This window comes from Filicampus tigris, chromosome 6 (genome assembly GCF_054856515.1).
Source record: "Filicampus tigris isolate MCC_2025a chromosome 6, RoL_Ftig_1.0, whole genome shotgun sequence".
Classification (NCBI taxonomy): domain Eukaryota; kingdom Metazoa; phylum Chordata; class Actinopteri; order Syngnathiformes; family Syngnathidae; genus Filicampus; species Filicampus tigris.
The window spans coordinates 4,539,694-4,559,944 of record NC_141222.1 but is presented as its reverse complement, the minus strand read 5'-3'; the positions used below and the strand labels follow the sequence as shown (position 1 = coordinate 4,559,944).

General features: G+C 39.7%; 1 protein-coding gene across 8 annotated transcripts in view; it reads right to left on the bottom strand.

The window, feature by feature from the left end:
• The window catches only part of LOC147145540 (potassium voltage-gated channel subfamily KQT member 5-like), a 118,218-nt gene that overhangs the window by 32,562 nt on the left and 65,405 nt on the right, over positions 1-20,251 (bottom strand). For all 8 annotated transcript variants that reach the window (XM_086032300.1, XM_086032294.1, XM_086032297.1 and 5 more), the window contains exon 2: positions 1,275-1,365. In XM_086032300.1, coding sequence (XP_085888426.1) covers positions 1,275-1,365 — 91 coding nt within the window. The remainder of the gene's footprint in view (positions 1-1,274; positions 1,366-20,251) is intronic.

The following is a 20,251-nucleotide window of genomic DNA, read 5'->3' as shown; positions in this document are numbered from 1 at the left end:
CAGGGATGGGGAACTTAAATGATGGAGGGGGCCACAATTTTTCATCAGTGCTACTGGTGGGCCACATGCAGCAGGACCACACACTTTTTAACTGGATGTGTGACAAAAATGTCATTTTGAAAATCGACAAAATACGTGCACGTCTGTATTTCTACATCATAGCATCATATTATAGTATCATAATATATTTCCATTTTCAAAAGACATTTCTCAATGTATTGAAGATATAAAAGATCCAGCTTTCAGCAACAAAGGGTTTGAACAATCAAAAATGAACCACATAGGCCTACTGTGTTTTTTTTCACTCACTGAAAAAAATCTGCCAAAAATGCTTCAGGCAGGAGAAGACCCTGTGCAAGTCCATGTCTGCTATCTAATGAGGAATGTTAATATTGCAACTTAAAACTATACAATGGAACCCCGCTATTCGTGGGGGACAGGACCGGGCTGGCCCACAAATAGAAAAATATGCATATACTGTAATTGGAAGCAATTGAAATGCACTGGATTGGTTTCCTTTTTTTGTTAACTCAAAAAACATTTTCAAACAACACTAATAAACATCTAATATATACCCCCCCCCCAAAAAAAAAACCCCAGCATAAAACAAAAAATACAAATAAAGTTTTAAAAAATATTGAAAGTAAAATCCACAGATAAGTGAATGCGCAGGTGCCGAACTGTGAGTAGGCAGGGCTACACTGTAGTAGAGGAAACATGTTTATAATCTGCCCCCCTGCACCCCCCATTTTTTTGGGTGAGAATAAATAAATTAATCACCCTGAGTATGCGTACCAACAGTTGCCCATACCTCATCTATTTCTCATTAGATCAGATGCACATGCAGTGCATAAAAACAAATGCAAAAACTGTGTTAATGAAATGGACAGAGTGGTAATGTATTTGATCATCCCTTAGACAGAACATAAGTTAAAACACACCTCCGAACCCGTACGTTTCTCAGCATCAATTAGACAACAGTGATGGACAGCAATTAACACTGGAATGCTATTTATGCTATGATATGCTACTCTTGCTGTACACACAATAATGTCATTACTTCAGGAAAAAACACACGTTAACGTTTTTTTTTTTTTAAATGAAAATTTTGCTATTATTTCAAAAGTAAATACTACACGAGTCAAGGGTTTTAAAGGCAAACTATAATTTGGATATGTTATTACCTCATCACGACAAAGATTAGTTTTTGGGGTTAAATTCAACTTTCAACTGAGAACTACAACATGGAGAAAAGTGTATCAAAACTCTCGTACCAAAATGAGCAGACAGTAAGAGGAGAAGTCCTGATGAGCTGGAATAGTCGAGAACACCGAGAGGACCAGGCAGCTGAAGACCAAGATGAACCTGGAAGGAAAGAACAGAAAATGACAATCATAAATACAGTATTGTAAACAAACAACATTTCAAAATGGTGCCATTTTGTCAACTGGATTTGTGCCATTTATTTTTCAGAGTGACAACACTGGCCAACCATCATATGCGTTATTTCCTGCAGTGAATCATGAACCTAACTATTATTCAATTTCCTCCTAAATTAAATTAATCCTGTTTGTTTGTGCAACGTGCTATGCGAGCAACAAGCAGTAAAAGCAAGGTACTTGGAAAAATAGCATCATTTGACAATCCCGACAAACACTCCCTTCAAAACCATAACATATGCTGTATCTATAGCATAAATATAGAAAAATTAAATTAAAATAAATATCAAACCAACCAGCTCTGTGTTGAGTTGTCTGAGGAACTTAGGTAAGCAAAATATTGTAAGTGTACATTTGTGGTACCATAGTCACATATGAATAATCGAACATTGAAAGCTTCTATGTTCCCGCTGGCTCAGGCCACTGTGGCAAAACAATGCGGGGGGGGTGCGGGGTGTTGGGGTGGTTTGGACGGCCAAATTTAATTGCCATGCCGGACGAGACTATTCAAGTGTTAAAACGTTTGCCACAACAGTCATGGTATGAATGAGAAACTTAAAGACGAAGTCAACCCAAACATATTTTTTTTCATATGTTCTATGCAGGCCCACTAGTTGAAACAAGGCATTCTGATAAATATTACGTTTGTAGAATAAGAGATAATCAACCCCCTTTTAGCCATCTACGGGGGACGGGAGCATTTTGTCACTTCTGTTGACTGATAATGACATCACAACTGCTCAGGGCTCAGGTAAAATTTTAAAAGATGGCTGGACTAAGCATGGCCGGAAGTGGATTTTAGTCCAGCCCACTAATCAGCCCTCATGCGTTTCACGTGGTCCCAAGGCGGCCAAAATTCATCTCAGCCTACTTAGTGATAGGCTTCTTTTTAGGCTTCTTGCTACTCCCGCGTCGGCGCGAGCGACAACTGCCGCATTGATTCACGTGACCGACGCATTGTGCTGTTGGCGGAAGGTCTGCAACTCAGGACTGGGAAGTCATTTTCATCTTTACGCAGGACTGTAAGATGCCGTCTTTAAGAAAAAACATTTTTTTTTGTGTGTTTAAGCGTTATACTATAAATGCAACCTCATTCTCTTTTCTTGTGTGAACACTCTGAACATAATTGTGCCCCTAAAGCAGTGCTTCAATTTGACAATTTTGACAAAAACAATTCTTGACGTAGTGTTTACGGAAGTAAATGAGGTGCAGCGTGTAGCGAAATCGGGGCATTTCAACAGTGGAGCGATTCGGTCAGAGGTAGAAATACAGTATCTGGGGCAAATGATGAGGCAAGGCTTTTTTTTTTTTACGTTGCCCGTAGTCTGTAAATGGTTTAGAGTTGACAAGACTGACGTTGGTGGGAAGAACATTGTTAGATGTGCCAAAACGGTCACCGTGAAGAGCAATTCCATTGCACCACGAGCTATATGGATTACGAGGAAAACTTGGCGACCGCCAACAAATATAAACCCACTCACACACACACACACTCAGTACTTAAACGAGCAAGACAAACGTGACATCCTGGATGATCGGTTCACATTCAGTTTACACGCTTGTAGTCCGCATCATTCATAACCAGCCTGTATTCCCGAGGCATGTTGTTTCACAAACTACGCCTGTTTATTAGTGTGACGCCAGCATACCCCCAAATAAAGTCACAAGTCTCCATATCACAGCGATGAATGAGTGGGAAAATGCACTTTTCTGTAAATTGCAGTTTTGTTATTCAACTTTATTCTGAATACGTTAGCGAATGTATGATATTTTTTTTTCTCTCGCTGGGTGACACTTCGTCACACGTCACATATCAAATACATTTTTTTCTCATTCGGATTGCTCTCGCGGTACACCAGTATTTACTGCAGCTCAAAATGTCACATCATTATGGAATAACAGCACAGACATTTAAATGACATACATATTCCCAAAAATCAATGTAAGTCTATACATTATTTTTTGTTCTTTGTTAAATATTATCGTAGAATATCATCATGTTTTGCAGAAGCTGTATTAGCAATTTAAAAGAGATGTCTATCCACAATTGGTCTGTGATGCAAGTGCAGATTTAAAATATTTTTTGTAGAATATCGTCAAATCATCGTTATCGAGTTTTTTGAAAAAAAATTGAGATAATTTTTTTTTTTGCCCATATCGCCCACCCCTACTTCAATTGGACACTTCTAATTTATTTTCCCAAGACACGCAGAGCCGCAACATAAGGATGAAAGGGCCGCAGGTTGCCGACCCCTGGCCTAGCAGAACACACACCGCCGGCACGGAAGTCAGGTGAATGAATTGCCACACTACACACATCATGCTTTGTCTTATTTAGGATTACTATGTTATGAATGCAAACACATAATTTATCTAGGAAGGCACCCAAATTCAGATGACATCAGTAGAGAGAGTTTTTTTATTTGTCTTAGTGTGTGTTCTTCGCATCATTGATCTGTCCTCTACTAAGCAGTGATCACTTTGCGGGCCCTACAATATAAAAACAGTTGAGTTATAAATAATACAATTTGGGGTAAAAAAAAAATGGACCGATCCACAAATTGGGTCAATTTCATTTTGGGATTGTTTTGTACAATACTGCCCATTTTTGGGGTTGTTTCCTGCAAAACAATGCAGAAAGTTAGGTCACATTGACCCAAGTAGTGGATCAGTCCTTTTTTGACCCCAACTTTTGTTATTTTGAACCCAACTGTTTTTAGAGTAGACACACTGTGTTTTCCAATAGTTTTGTGCTGATACAGTAACAGTGACAAGCAGTGAAAAGTCAAGAAGATTTTATAGACAGTGTTATTAAAGTTGTTTTGTCCAAAAGGATGTCATACAGTATACAGTAGTGCTGAAGTATTTGCAGTTTTGCAGCCAAGCACAATTTATTTCTTCCTGCGGTCAAGTCATTACTGGTTATGTAATTTGTCTCCCAAGTCTCCACAGCTGTATTGAAGTGGAGTCTGGGGACTCGTTACCGTCAGCCCCTCAGTGCAAAACATGTTATCATCGCAGAGTGAAGAGGAAGTCTTTCAATCTTGAAAATCTTTGTAAATCAGAATTGTATAGCGCATTCAAATTGTAGCTGTGTGAAAATGGTGGGCGTACAGAGCGGGCCACTGTCCCATAGCGTACAATATGGATACAGAAGAGGACAGGGCTGTTTTGACCCCAGTGAGACCTTGGGCTACATCCAGAAAAAGGTCACTATTTTTCCACAGCCACAAGCGGCACTATGCCATTTTTGCCCCGTGCGTTCTCCCTTTTCCATTGTAATGTGGCGAGAAAAGCGAGCGGTGGCTCCAAGTGAATCAAAAGGAAAAAGGAAGTATCAAAAGTTTTAGGGTATCTCCGCTGACATTTCCAGACATTTGAATAATGTGAATTTGACTGGAGGACATTATTTAGTGACAAGTATTGTAGCGCTGTCATCTGAACAGCAAGCTCCTTGTCACGAGCACACCTACGCCTCTTGCACTTGCACAAGGTTGTCAGAGGGAAAAATAATAGTGACAATCAAGTCCCTCGCTCATGTTTTCATGCAGAACATATTTACTTTCAAAGAGGGCTGCTGAAAAGTACAGTGTCATTGTCATTGTCAAGCACTCAATGAAGTTGATCAATTAGTCCCATAAAGTAGCGTTCGCTGTCGTCCTTGGTGTTGCGGTGCCTCACTCTCACTGGAGTGTCTCGCTCCTCGCTCCCAGCGCTACTGAGTGCTCTGAACTTTCAAATGAGCAATTTTGCATGAACCTAACTTACAGGCAACAACATGCAGATGCACACAAAAATATATAATTACTGTACAACACAGTGTCCTTACAGTAATTGTGCATACAAAGCCTTTTTTTAAATGCAACTCCTCCACACATGCATCACATCTCACATCAAATGCCACCTTAAATGTCACATAACAGTGTAATAAAACTACCCTTGAGTGATCCACTTTGAGGTAAGTGTCATGTGTGACCTACAAAGTTGGGTTCTATACATCTCTGTTATTTCCTCCTGACACTTTGACACTTTCCACTTCTTGGTCTGTAAGAAGTCAGCGTAACCTAGAGTCTTACCGAGGGTAATGAAGCAGGTACGGAAATGACTTTGATGCGTCGCAGCCCACTGACAGACTGATGAGTCATCGTGATGACAACATATAACTTTGGCTCTCCTAATGAATCCAAATGGGGAAGCTGTTATTTCTCTCAGGGTATGGAGATGCTGTCCATGGTCCTGAATTCCATCTGCACCATTTCTGTTCCAATGCCAATTGAGCATTGATTGCAACTACAAATATTTACCTCAGCCATGTGTGAATTCACAATAACGAGAAGTATTGTTCTGATCACCACTTTGTCTCTGGCTATTTGAGTCACAATGGAGTCACGCTGCCTTTCGCCGCATGCAAATTATAGTCCTTTCTCTCTAATCTTACACCATTCTCCATAAAATATGAAATCAGAAAGAAAAATATACACTTCAGAAGTAAAAAAAAAATGGTACTGTTTCCAAATATTTCATCATCCTCAATACACTACTGGTACAGTTTTTTTCTACATCGACTATATGTTGTGTTTTATGTTGCTCCGGAATCGCTGGCAGGACACAGATCCCTGTCTTTATGTTTACTCATTCATTCATTTATTAATAATGAGCATTAAACACATCTAGTTTCTCATTCTTGTCAAGGCACACGTCTGATTACACAAACTGCCGCTGACTTGAACCTTGCTTTGTAGTTGGGTTGGACCGATAATTCGATATCAATATGTATCGCGATTGACACGTGATCGATATCAATAGAAAATGTCTTCGATAAAACGTTTGACATAGAAAAGAAAGACAAAACAAACCCAATCGCAGCATGGTGCGGGATGTAAGCAGCGAGCTTCCGCCTCCAAACATGAAGAAGAAGCGATTAAACCAACGTAGAACAAGCATTTAAACCAACGAAGAAGAAGCTGTTAACTCAATGGAGATTGCTCGCAGGGCCCGCGGCCGTGCGCTATGCTCGCGTTCAGCGAGCGAGCACCGTAACTTCGCTCAAATAAATGACCACTCGACTCAGTACAACTCTTACAATTAAATGATATTATACATGCTAACCCTATTAAACACCCCCGGATGGAGCCATGGTGTACAATTAGAGGAGTTCTTGTCTTTGACATGCTAGCGCCAGTTAGCCTTATCTGACACCGGCATCGCACTCAAGGTAAAATCAAGCAAGTAAAATATGAATGGACTATGGCAATAATGAGTCCGCTAAAAAGATAAAGGATAATGAACGATAATGTCATCAACGATAGTCAACGATAATGTATGAGAAATGTATGGGAAAATAAAATGGCCAATTTGGCCATGCACCAATATTCATAATCTGAGTTTGTCTGGACTTGGTTGTTGAATGGCGGTGCGGTGGTCGACTGGTTAGCACATCCGCCTCACAGTTCAGAGGTCGTGAGTTCGATCCCGGCTCCGGCCTCCCTGTGTGGAGTTTGCATGTTGTCCCTGTGCCTGCGTGGGTTTTCTCCGGGTACTCTGGTTTCCTCCCACATTCCAAAAACATGCATGGTAAATTGATTGGACGCTCTAAATTGCCCCTAGGTGTGATTGTGAGTACGGGTGTTTGTTTGTCTTTGTGTGCCCTGCGATTGGCTGGCAACCAATTCAGGGTGTCCCCCGCCTACTGCCCGAAGACAGCTGGGATAGGCTCCAGCACGCCCGCGACCCTTGTGAGGACAAGCGGTATAGATAATGGATGGATAGAGAAATCAAAAATGCTGCATAGACATCTGTTGTATGCCGGTTAATACATCCCTGCTGCAGAGAGATGTGATTGTGTCAAATTCAGTTTTGACTATATTAAGTGTTTATTGGTGGCATCTCTGCCGCTTTTGGTACACATAGAGGAAGGAAAAGAGATACCATTCAGGCAGCCATATTACTCACATGCCATCGTGGATTTGTGCAGATGGTCTCACATCCCAAAAACCTGCTTCTTAAAACATACAGGAGGGTCTGAGGGTCTGATTCAAATCCAGAACATCTTGACTGTGAACCAGAGGTGCTAAATTAGTTTATGTTTCGTGAAAAGTCAGTCATCTCCAGTATGACTGACAGGTGTGGTTGGTGGTTAATTCAGTGGAGAGCGATAAATAGACTCTTTGTGCCCACGTTGGGAGTCCCAAATAGGAACTGCTAATGTGAGTTACTGGCTGGATCTTGAAATGGCAGCACATGTTAAAAAAAGAAAAGATTTAAAGATGCTTCCTGGATTTGCTAACCATCTACTGTGCTGCGCTGTAAAATCATTACAAGAGTAAAATGTCATGTGCTAGGAGAAGCGTTACAAAAAACATCGTCCCTCCATGCACTGAGAGGATTCTTTCTTCAAACTCACCACTAGTACATAAGAGTTTGCCTCAATCATTCAGCAGAGAGGCTGTAAAGGTTAGGTCATTTGATAGCAAAGCCAAGGAAATACTTGTGTTTTAATATCTTGACCTCTCTCAGTGGTTTTAGTACATACTGGGAAAGTATGTAGATTATAGGAACTAAAGCATTTTGAGTCCGAATCGAAACAGCAAAACCTCCCACAGTTCAAAAAGTGTGACTCAAGATGTTAGACTTTTTCTATATTCAAGGCTTTGTCAAAGAGGGACTGCGGCTGAAAGACGTCACATTAACTCTATGTAAATTTGCATTTGAAAGAATAATGGGGGAAAATTCTGATTTAATTTCCATTGATGCCAATAAATGTGGGCTGTGACAAAAACTGTGTAAAAAAAAGAAAGAAAAAGGAATTGTAAAGTAATGTTTGTAGTGATGACGTGTTAAAAATGGTTGGTATTCTACTGTTGCTGAGTGTTTCTTTTGCATCCAAGTCTGTACCAACTGATCCAGTCAATGTGTATGTGTACACTACCTCAGAGGTGGGAGCAAGTCACCTATGTGCAAGTCTCGAGTCGCCACCAAATTTCAAGCAAGTCAAGTCATTACTTGGTTCAAGCAAGTTATAAGTCAAGTCATAAAATCTTGCTCAGTAAAACATATGTTGGAGTGATCATTTTTTTTCACTGATCCTACTACAAAAAGTACATAATCTCTAAAAATGTAATGAACATTTACATCACTAAAAATGAAATTAAAAAAAACAATTTTATAATATGGATATCTACACCTAAATTATTTAGAAGAATGCACGTTATTTTTTTATACTAATGTTTATATCAGTGGTGCACCGTTAATGTAGTGATAAATGCTGAATGAGGGTGTAAATGTGTATAATCATCATTTTTAAAAACTACATACTTTGTTTCAGGTGCCAATCTGTTACCAAAATCTAATTGATGTGTGTTATGAGTGAATGAAAGGCATTAACTTTGTGCACTTTGTAGGTTGTCGTGTTTTGAAGTTGAGTGAAGTTGACGTGCATTTGTTTAAGGGGGCGCTGCCACATCAAATATGGCGGGTACGCTCGCGACCTGAGAAGTACTCTGCATAGACTCTGTGGTGCTCTATGCTAGCAACATGCCAGTGACACCGGTGTCTTATGTTTTGGTGAATAGATTCTAATTTTGAAGGGCACAGCACTTTCCCTCGTTAATAAATAGAGGGCGGGGAACTTTTGTATATGCGAATGTCAACGCCACAGTCAAAACGAACGGTTCGGACAGTTTTCACAAACCATCCAACACCTAGTTACGTTACTTAGCTGTACCTAAATGTTCAAAATCAATTTTTGTAATGGTCCCAAACTAGTATTCGTATCGCTAGCTAATCTAAGGTTGGCTTACCTTTCTGTGGGTTTTGTAATAATGACGAATAGATGTTGTTGTTGTGTCTTCACCCCGTGAGGTTCAAACCATGCGTTTTTCCATCCTATTTTTGTCAATGTCATGGACAAAATAGCACATGAATTCATATTAGTCATCCTCGGAGTTGCTCCGACCAGGGGCGGAGCCATGGGTGGGCCTGGGTGTCTACGGGCCCTCCCAGATTGGCACACTTCCCACCCAGTGAGATTCATGAAATATATACTTTTAAATTTTTAGTAAATTACTTTTAATCTCCTAAGGCCCGAGCTGTTTTTTTTACATGCATTTTTTATTTCTTTTTGCTATTTGGGCTTATTGGAACCTAATTAGAAGAAAAACTAAGCATCGTCTTTTAGTTTTGTGTATTGTATTGTACTGCATTTTGACTGCAGTATGTAATACTCTTCTGAGACCACAAGATGGCAATGTAAGTGCCCACATATGAGTCCAAAGCACCCACAGTTCCACAGTGCACACGCTTGTGGACACAAGAGCTAGAAAGCGCTGTCCACATATGTGACCAGTAAGCCTGAGGAGGTTAAATTATTTTTGAATTTGTGTTTCCTTGTGTGTTTTTTCATTTTATTGAATATTAAGAAGTGCATAATTGTGGTTGTCTAAGGAAGATCTGAACTTCATATTATTCAGTTTGTCATTTTATTTGAAAATACGATGAGTCGAGACAGGAGGATTGTGCTCAGTGAGAGAAATATTCAGGCCCACCCTGATTTTTACAAGCCCACCATTTGCCACGTTCTGGCTCCGCCCCTGGCTCCGACGATGTTGGTGTTTACGTTGCCACATCACACTAACAAGTGGGTTGCGAGGTTGGCCTGAAGAATGAAAAAATATATATATATTTTTTTCTTTCTTTCTCGCTTTCCTTCATAAAAAGGCAAACTGCGTTCAAATGCAAATTTAAAACTATAAACAGGATGACTTGTCAAGTCATGAGGTCCAAGTCTAGTCGAGTCACTTATAGATACCAAGTCAAGTCAGTCCCGTGATTTTGCCAAACAAGTCGCAAGTCCTAAAAATAGCAACTCAAGCCTGCCTCGAGTCAAGTCATATGCCTCGAGTCCCCCATCTCAGCACCACCTACACCGCCATTAAAATATATTCATTTGGACACAAATAAATATTATACAGTGAATATGCTACATTCCATGTTAAGCCGTGTTATTAAATCTTTTTTTTTTTTTTCTGTTGCTACATAGCTTCAAATGAATTCCAATCGGAGAACATGAAGAATCATCTTTTTTTTGTCACTCAAAATTTGAGCTCTGCATTTGACCCATCTCGGCTGCACGCAAATAGCAGTAACACTATGGCTAGCTTCACACCGCAGGCAAATGCGACCCAGATCGGATTTTTTTGCCCATATGCGACCTGTACCTGATTTTTTTTATGACAGTCTGAATGGCTCAATTACGATTTTTTCAAATGCGACCTGGGACACTCCTAGATTGGATGCGTATCCGATCTTTTCCAATGCGTTCGCGGTCTGAACGGCCAGGTCGCATATATCCGACATTGACGTCATCCGGAGCCCAAAATGTCCTCCGCGCAGGCAGAAGGAATCTGCTGGCAGCAGGGGATCGAAGCTACAAAGTTGTTTTGAGTAACACTTTTTACTTTATATTTTACCTTAATTTAATCCACCTTGAAACATGAAGCATAAAGGGGACATTTATGGTGATCGTAGTAATTCAGCCACGGCTCAGATAAATTCATTTTTTACGCACGGTTAAGACGTGACGTCATCGTTAGTGATGTCTCCATGAAAAGAGATATTAAAGCCTCGCCTCTTAATTTCCCCCAAAGTACTGTATTTATTTCTACCTGCTACCTAATCGCTTGAATGCCCCGACACGCTGGACCACATTTACTTCCGCAAACACAACGTCGGATGTGACGTCGTCTTCGTCGTTCTTCTGCGCACGCGGGCCACTTTGACGACGCATGTGTTCATACAGCAGACAAGACCGAGGTCGCATTTCTAATGTAATATGACGGCTTACACAAAAAGAAAATCTGATTTTTTCAAAAAATCCGAATTGAGAATTAAGACCTGCGGTGTGAACCTAGCCTATGAGCAGGGTTTCTGACAATTGAGACGGATGTGATCGTTTTTAAAAAGCCTCTCAGATGAGACTGGCCATTCATCCTCACTTCTTTAATTTGAGTGTCCCTCACACACAATCCCCATTATCTACGTTATGGGAGTGAATATAGTGTCCACAGCAGTCACTGTTGGGATTGATCTGTGTCATTTGCTAGCCTATTGATCCTTTCTCCCATTTTAAAACGCTCACGGTGGCTTGCTCGTTCAGTCTCATTTATTTGGCCCACGATGTGGTCAGCTTAGCGGCGACCCAGTTTTTAGAGAATTTTTCCATTGATTCGCCCCATTTGTTAGCTTTCTCTGGTCGGTTGTGGCTCATTTTTTGAGCACCTATATACCTCCAATACATCGCCAGGCAAACACATAATGATGACGGTGAAGAAATATTCAAGCATCAAAGAGTGGCACAGCCGCAGCCATCACTGTTGGACAGACGAGATGGGCTTTGGAGGGGAGTCAAGATGTATCAAGATGTTAAGAAATGATTGATTTGTTCAGAATAGGCCAGACCACATGATGTTCTGCTCACAATACAAGCATGTGGTCAAAGGAACATCCACCCACCCAAAAAATAAAACAAGGATTTCAGTTGTTTGAGCACAAAACAACGCAGAAAGGCAAAATTTCACCTCATAATGCTTCAGATGAAAAACAGAATGATCTTCAAACACGCATATACCGGTACCCTGCAAACCTCCACTGTAGAGACTTTTGCTCAACCACATATCAATTAGCAACCCAGGCGGCCAAGGCAACAGGCAAATGGAAGTGAAAAAGAGCAGTGGAATGCTCAAAATACATTGACTGTGATCTGCTCAGACAAACCCATATGACCTTTGAATGGGCAGGACCATTTCAGCAGCACTGCCAGCAAGTGATAGTGGTAGGGTAACATTTTGTGATCCGACTTGTAACGAGGAAATAAGAATCTTCAAATGCGACCTGGGATGTATACATAAATATACAAATAACGTTATGTATGCAAACTATGTGTGCATAATGCAAACAATCCACACAATGCAAATATGTGAATTAGTAGTGCAAAGTATCTGCTTTAATTTGTTATGCTTAGACACACTGAGTCAGTTTGCACTATACTTTTTATATTTGACTCAATTGTCAAATCTGTTCAAATTAGAAACAAACCGAGTGATGTAGGGCCGCACAATTTATCCCCCAAAATATCGTCATTGCGATAATGGCCTGTACAATATGCATATCGCAAAGCTGTGCAATACAGTTTCATATAGAATTGTATGCTTTTATTTAAATGCGACCGTTCAGATGAAAAATGATGAAAACGAGGCTCTAAAATCATGAAAAATAGAGATGTCCTGTCAGCTATTAGACACTGTGGGCCTTAATGTACAGAAAACACGCCTCACTTCACCTGTCACTCAATACGTTCGTACACTTCTATGTGCTCAAATGTCTATAGTGTGAGCCACAGTCTGAAAGCCGTGTGCCACTGTGTTTAATAAACAGTTAACTTTTTCTCAAGTGTCTCCGTTGTGTGGACCCACACATGGCGTGAGTGAGGCAGCCGTGCATTGGACGGCCCCGTCGCCAGTCTGTGAGTTAGCTCACCAAAACTGTCTGCGGGATCGCTCCTTGTGTCGTGTGTGGGTACACACAACAGAAACAATAGAGCCCAAATGACACTTGAAGTGGAAGTCAATGCAAACATTTTTTTTTCAAGAATATGTTCTATGCAAGTTCTAGTTGAACAGGGCATGCTGATAAATATTTCGTTTGTGGAATAAGTGTTAATCCACTCGTTTTTAGCCATCTCCGGGGGCGGCCATTTTGTCTTCTGTCGACTGAAAATGACATCACAACTGCTCACAACGACCAATCACGACTCAGATTCAGAAAACAGGTCAGCCGTGATTGGTCGTTGTGAGCAGTTACGATGTCATTTTCGGTCAACAGAAGACAAAATGGCCGCCCCCGGAGATGGCTAAAAACGAGCGCATTTTGCATCTTAATTTATGTTCCACAAAATTAATCAGAATGCCGTGTTTCAACTAGTGGGCCAAAAAATATGTTTGGGTTGATTTTTTTTCGGGTTGTATTCATAGCTGGCTTGCTAAGCGCATGCTGTAGTGGTCGAAGTGGGCCTTGGCATAAACACTAAAGAACTGACAATTGCTCCATGTGGCCACTGATGGACTGAAGGCGCTCATTACTTATATAGTGGGGCAGTGCTGACTCATGGCAGAAAGTACAAGAGCGTTGATTTTAGACATGCCCTAAGAATCTGGACAACTGCAATGATGAAAAAGACTTTAACGCCATATTTCAACAATTCAGTACGACATTGTTCTCAGGCTTTGAACATATTTGTAGCAGTTATTTTCAAACATACAGTATATATTGCACGTAGAAACAAATCTCTGAATTCACTCTACAGGGTCTATAGTACAAAATACTTCTACATAGAGATGCAAGGACAAGGCTCTGGTAGTGCCATTGCTTAACTGAGTTTTTCATCCTACAAATTAAATTTGTAAGCAGAAATGGGCACTTTAACCTATTTTACTGGTCCGTCCTCCGTCCGCAACCTGGGCACCCTTCCGTCATCGTCCCTCCGTCCTTATTCATAAAAGTAATCATTCTCCAACCCCGTCCGTCCTCGTCCTTTTAAAGCGCTTCCGTCCTTACGTTCCGTCACTCCATCGCTCCCCCAAAAAAACGTCCGTGCATGACATTACTCATTACCTGTCGACTGAAAATGACATCACACACCCTCAGGACTCAGATAACGACCAATCATGCAGCAGCATCAGAAAACAGGTGAGCCGTGATTGGTCGTTATCTGAGCCCTGAGGATCTGTGATGTAATTTTCAGTCGACAGTGACAAAATGGCCGCCCCCTGAGATGGCTAAAAACGGATGGATTTTGCTGCTTAAATAATATTTCAAATTAATCATATTGCCTTGTTTCAACTAGTGGGCCTGCATAGAACATATGATTGAATAAAATATGTTTGAGTTCACTTCCCTTTAAGTTACCTCTCTCTCTCTGAAACCGGCTAGAGTTACCTCCCTTTTTGAAACGGAAAAGACAGAGTATACCTCATTTTTTAGCAGATTCTGAATTTTCACTAAACCTGCTTTGTGAAACGGACCGTAGGTTACAAGCGACCCTAGTGGGGATTATCACCATTTGCAGAAACGTTTCTGTGTTACATCATTGTGCTGCTGAAGTTGCACACAATGTGTGCTGATGAGGACGCAAGCTGATATAAGATTAATGGGAGTCTAGGGGCCCCTTGAAAGAGCACCACAGTATTGGTGCCTCAGATCCTTGAGTCTTGAGCAAGCCATTTTCTGCAGAGTTGTGTGTACTTTGTTTCTTCACCAAGTGGCGAACAGTAAATTCTTTGGCAGGCCCTCAGAGTCTCTGCTAAACGGATTTATTAAGTTGTTTGTACAGAGTAGGTACACTTTTCAGATGAAGCATGTGACTGCTTGTTTTGTGGAATCATGGAAAGAGGTCCCAGATAATTATGCACTGTTTGGTAAAACAGTTGACTTGTATTGTTTCCAGCATCATTTGAGAAGATGTCAAGTAATATTATACAAGTATACTAAAGACAGAAAAAACTTGGGACACAAAGACAGAATAACTTTAATAGTTATTTTAATTAGGGCTGCTCGATTATGAAAAAAATATGAATCACGATTATTTTGGAAACAATTGAAATGACGATTATTCAAACGATTATTTATGTTTTGCTACAAAATAAGAACAGGTTTAAACATGTAAAAAATATTAGGACAAAATTCTTTGAAACGCTATAATAATTTAAGTTCATTTTGGACCCATCCATCCATCCATTATCTGTACCGCTTCTCCTCACAAGGGTCGCGGGGCGTGCTGGAGCCTATCCCAGCTGTCTTTGGGCAGTAGGCGGGGGACACCCTGAACTGGTTGCCAGCCAATCGCAGGGCACACAGAGACAAACATCCGCACTCACAATCACACCTAGGGGCAATTTAGAGTATCCAATCAACTTACCATGCATGTTTTTGGAATGTGGGAGGAAACCGGAGTGCCCGGAGAAAACCCACGCAGGCACGGGGAGAACATGCAAACTCCACACAGGGAGGCCGGAGCCGGGATCGAACCCACGACCTCTGAACTGTGAGGCGGACGTGCTAACCAGTCGACCACCGTGCCGCTCATTTTGGACCCAACAACATTTATTGAATTAATTATTAAAAAAAAAAATTAAAGTGCAAATGTATAAATTAAAGTACGGTTTCTTTGTATAAACAAACGAGTTAACTATGCACTTATAAATTGTCAAAGTAGTAAACTGCTTGGAGTAAAATGCCAATTTTGACAGAATAACAGACATACTATTCATCTATACATTTAGACCTCTGTCTGGAGCCTTTTTTGTTTTGTTTTTAAAGTAATATTTACACATAGTAAACAAAGTTAAATCAATTTGCTTCTGATAAATTACAAATTTATTATGCTAATTGGGTCAAACTAATTTAAATGTTGACTGTTACATACTAGTACGTCATCTATACAATACTTCTAAATTACAGTATAGTATAGTAGCAGGTAGTAAGTATTTTTTTTGTATTCATAGATAATTTCACTTTATTAGTGCAAATCTGCATGGTATATGTATAGTTTTGGTTCAATTTTAAAATGCTCTAAAGAATTACAGTTAAAAATTTTAAGGCCAGAGTATCGCCATCAAGTTGCTCCCTCATTTATAAACATGTCAGGAATGTTGGCTTAAGTTTAATACAAGTTGAATCTACAATCATCTTGATTGTCTTTATGATTAGTTTGTACATAAAGAATTCAAGCTGTAAGCGAAAGATGTTTATGATAAGAGCAGCAGCTTGCTGCTGCGATTTGCCGCGATTTATATGCTGTATTATCCGATTAGTCGACCAATCGCGACTACTGTTAGTGATTAGTGGACTAGCAAAATAATCGTTTGTGGCAGCCCTTCACATTCATATTTTAAAAAGTAATTTTTATGAAGAGTGATGCTATTTTAGCACAGGTATTTAAGTGAACATTTTGTTAACTCAATGAATGGTGCCAATAATATATTTAAGGGCAAAGGGTATGCTCCGTTTCAAAAATCAGAAACATTTCAACTAGTTAATGAAGCCTAAATAACACAGGAAAGCATGCAGTGCTGCAGTGTTACTAAACTGCTTATACTGTATACACTTGAGTGTAAAAAGTATTTGAAAAACGACAGATTTTTAAAAAAATGTTTTTAAATACACCACTAAACAGAGAATAATCAAGAGATAAAAATGCATTACAAATTCAAATTTGAATGAAAAGGTAGAATTAAAGTGTGGCATTTACAATCTGGGCATTAGAAGCAAGTGTCACAATTATAATTCGCAATACTGTTGATAGTAGGAACAAGATGGACTGTGAATCGGGCAATGCGCTCTGATCATGTTCGCTCAACTGCTACGCAACATCTTTCATCTTTGCCTCCGTCTCACTGCAAAATCACTTTTGTTCCTGTCAGTACATATCCTTTGTCATAATAAATGGGCAAAATCATACCCGTCTTTGAATCAAAGCCAAAGGTCTATATTTTAATTAAATCTTGATTATTTTATTTCCAAATGGATAGTTGTCCAAATATTTCTGGACTTAACTGTGCATAGTTGATGATGCACAACATTGTGTAAAGAACCTCTTTTATGCAAGAGACAATGAAATCATCTTTCCTTATTCGTGCAAGAGACGGTGAAATCATCTTTCCGTATCTTCTGTACATCGAATTTGAGAGACTGTCAGAGCCTGTCTGACCACTGTCTGTTTCTTTGGCGTCAGGTTTATGAAAGCAGTTAAATAATGTTCCATAACAGACAAATTGAACAAGAACAATAAGAACAATCAGCCTTTTTTCCCTTGAAGTCTGGATTGCCAACTATGCATGCAGTCACCACAAAAAGCTCTAAAAGCTGTTCCTAGTTTGTGGTAGGACGGAAGAGAAAAACATATTATACACAGGATAAAATAATCTAGAACAACTGCTATAAAACAATGCTATAATGTCATGCAATGATGTAAAACCTTGCCATACGTTTGATGCATTGGTCAGTACGATAACTCTGGCATTATATATGGTTTGACTGTCGGCCTTTTGCTACCTCTGTATTTGCCATTTCAACTCATTTGATATTTTGATTCAAAGTAAAACCACAAATATTGTTACAACTTTATATATTCCGGTTTCCATCTTCGACCAAAGGGAAGGTGAACACGTTGCTGTTGACACACCTGCCAGATGTGTAATCCCATATGGCACATGAATTTTGGTTCGCTTGGATTATAACAATGTCAAAAGAAAGCAATTACAAGATAATCTACAGATTCAGATCAGCATTAGCAAACAAGGTGTGGAATCAAACAAAGAGTGTCCCTAATTGAAGTGCACACTTTTCTTTTTTTTTTAAATCCAACATTCTATGTATAGGTAATGCTTGTGGGTACAGGCAGCCAGTCCTTGGATACAAATAGTTCACAATGTCTCAGAACAGAGCTCAGTAAGGCTGTACCTCATGTTGGAATATTTTAACTAATAATAACACTACAAACACAGTGAAAATAAAACATGTGCATCTGAATAAAAATCTGTCCTACGTAATTTGGAAAAAAATACTTTTCCAGCTTGTGCACACCCTTAAACTAATATTTTGTAGATGCGCCTTTTGATTATATATTTTTTTTGTACCGAAGGCTGTCTTTTTGGTTAGGCATTTGTCAACGTTAATACAACTTCAGTTTGTTCTAATTACCCATATAAAAGACTGCCTATGCACAACCACCCATCAGATCAACCTACAATTTTCACCCTCAATGTTTTAGCACTCTAAAGTCTAAAGGCTTTGTGAGCTTTTACACTCACACGCAGGTGGCATAAACTCTAACGGGGTTTCCTCTTTGAGACTAAAGTCTCAGTTGTGTCTGTTTCTGACTTCTTCATCCAGCCTGAGTCTATTTAGCAAAATTACCTTTTTTTTCCATGTAATTTCTTTATGCAACTATAGTCCACTCCCAAAGTGTTGGAACAGCAAGGTCAATTCATTAAGTGTTTTTTTTTAGGTGCTTTAATGAAGACAGTCGGGTTTCAGATCAGAAGATGAATATCAGACAAAAGTTCAGAAACCCAGATTTTATTTCAGGGTATTTACATCTCGATGTATTAAATTAGTGAATAACATTTAATAATTGGTGGCATAACCCTTACTTGCAATGACTACATCAAGCCTGTTGACTTCACCAGACATTGTTGCAGTCTTCATCTGAAATGCTTTTCCAGGCATTTACTGCAGCCTCTTTCAGTTCTCGTTTGTTACGTGGGGTTCTCCTTTCAATCTCCTCTTCAGGAGGTAAAAGTTGCGGTCCAGTGATTGACTTACCAGTCTATGACCTTGCACTTTTTCCCCGTGATGAAGTCCTAACTGCTTCCTGCCTGCGTAGTGTGTAGACACTCAGCTGCTCAGCTCCTGCTTTGCTTGCATTCTTTTCAGCTGATAAATGCTTTCTTTTTCTTTCTCTGGAGTCTTTTTATCGGTGTCGCTGTAATACTTTTTTCTTTTTAGATGCAGCCGACTGCGGCCATTTTTTCAACCTTTTTCATCAACTCCTCACAATAACGTGATTAGCTAATTAGCACAAGATTGCTATTAGCAAGAAGTCTAGAAGCAAGATGCCTCCCGTCCAGGGGCGGAGCCAGAACGTGGCTAATGGGTGTGCCTGGAAAAATCAGGGTGGGCCTGAATATTTCTCTCACTGAGCACAAGCCTCCTATCTCGACACAACGTATATTCAAATAAAATGATCAACTGAATAATATGAAGTTCAGATCTTCCTTAGACTAGTGTTTTTCAAACTTTTTTGAGTCAAGGCACATTTATTTCATTGAAAAACTCCCGCGGCGCACCACCAGCTGAAATAGTAAAAAAAAAAGCTTATTTTAACAATAAGTGTTATATTGTTATATATAAGCATTTTTTTAACATTGAAGAATGACGTTATGTTATAACGTCTTGAATAGGAATTAAATAAACACAAAGAAAAAAGTATTTTATAATGTTTCAATTTACTCAGTGTGAAACCTGCCTGGCCTATTTGGATAAACATGCGTCACTAATTCGCTTGTCTCTCAACAAAGACAATTAGCTACCTGCTGTTATGGAAGAGTACGACAATGTAATAACTACATGGTTATGCTGCCAGGCGCTAGATCGCACAGGCACACAAATGAGAAATTTTCTCATGGCACACCTGACAATATCTGTTTTTCAAATACATAGTTTGAAAAACACTGCCGTAAACAACCACAACAACTTAATATTCAATAAAATAAAAAACACAAATTCAAAAATAATTTAATAATTTACAAAAATTCTAAAAGTATATATTTTTTTCATGAATCTCATTGGGTGGGCAGTCTGTCAATCTGGGTGTGATGGCTCCGCCCCTGCTCCCGTCTCTACAGATGTTTAATTACTTAGACTTCATCTGGCATTTTCTGAAACTACTTTCACACTTGAGCAAACATTTAGCCGGCGGCAGCCGAGTACTTCAAAGTTCGCGCTCATGTGAAGCCCCCATCGTGCGAAAAGAGTTTGAAAATGTCACAACAGCAAACGTCTGACCTATACAAACATTTCTTTTAGGCTACAACACCTTCACAAAACGCCTTCTTAAAGGTTTAAAGCCATGAGTGATGCAGTAAATAAAACAATGAGCCAACTAACCGCGTCTATAAAGTGGATATTAAAATGAAACGGAGACTTAGCTCTGTCCTCTGGTCCTTCTGCAACGAAGCATCGCATCGATCCATATTAAA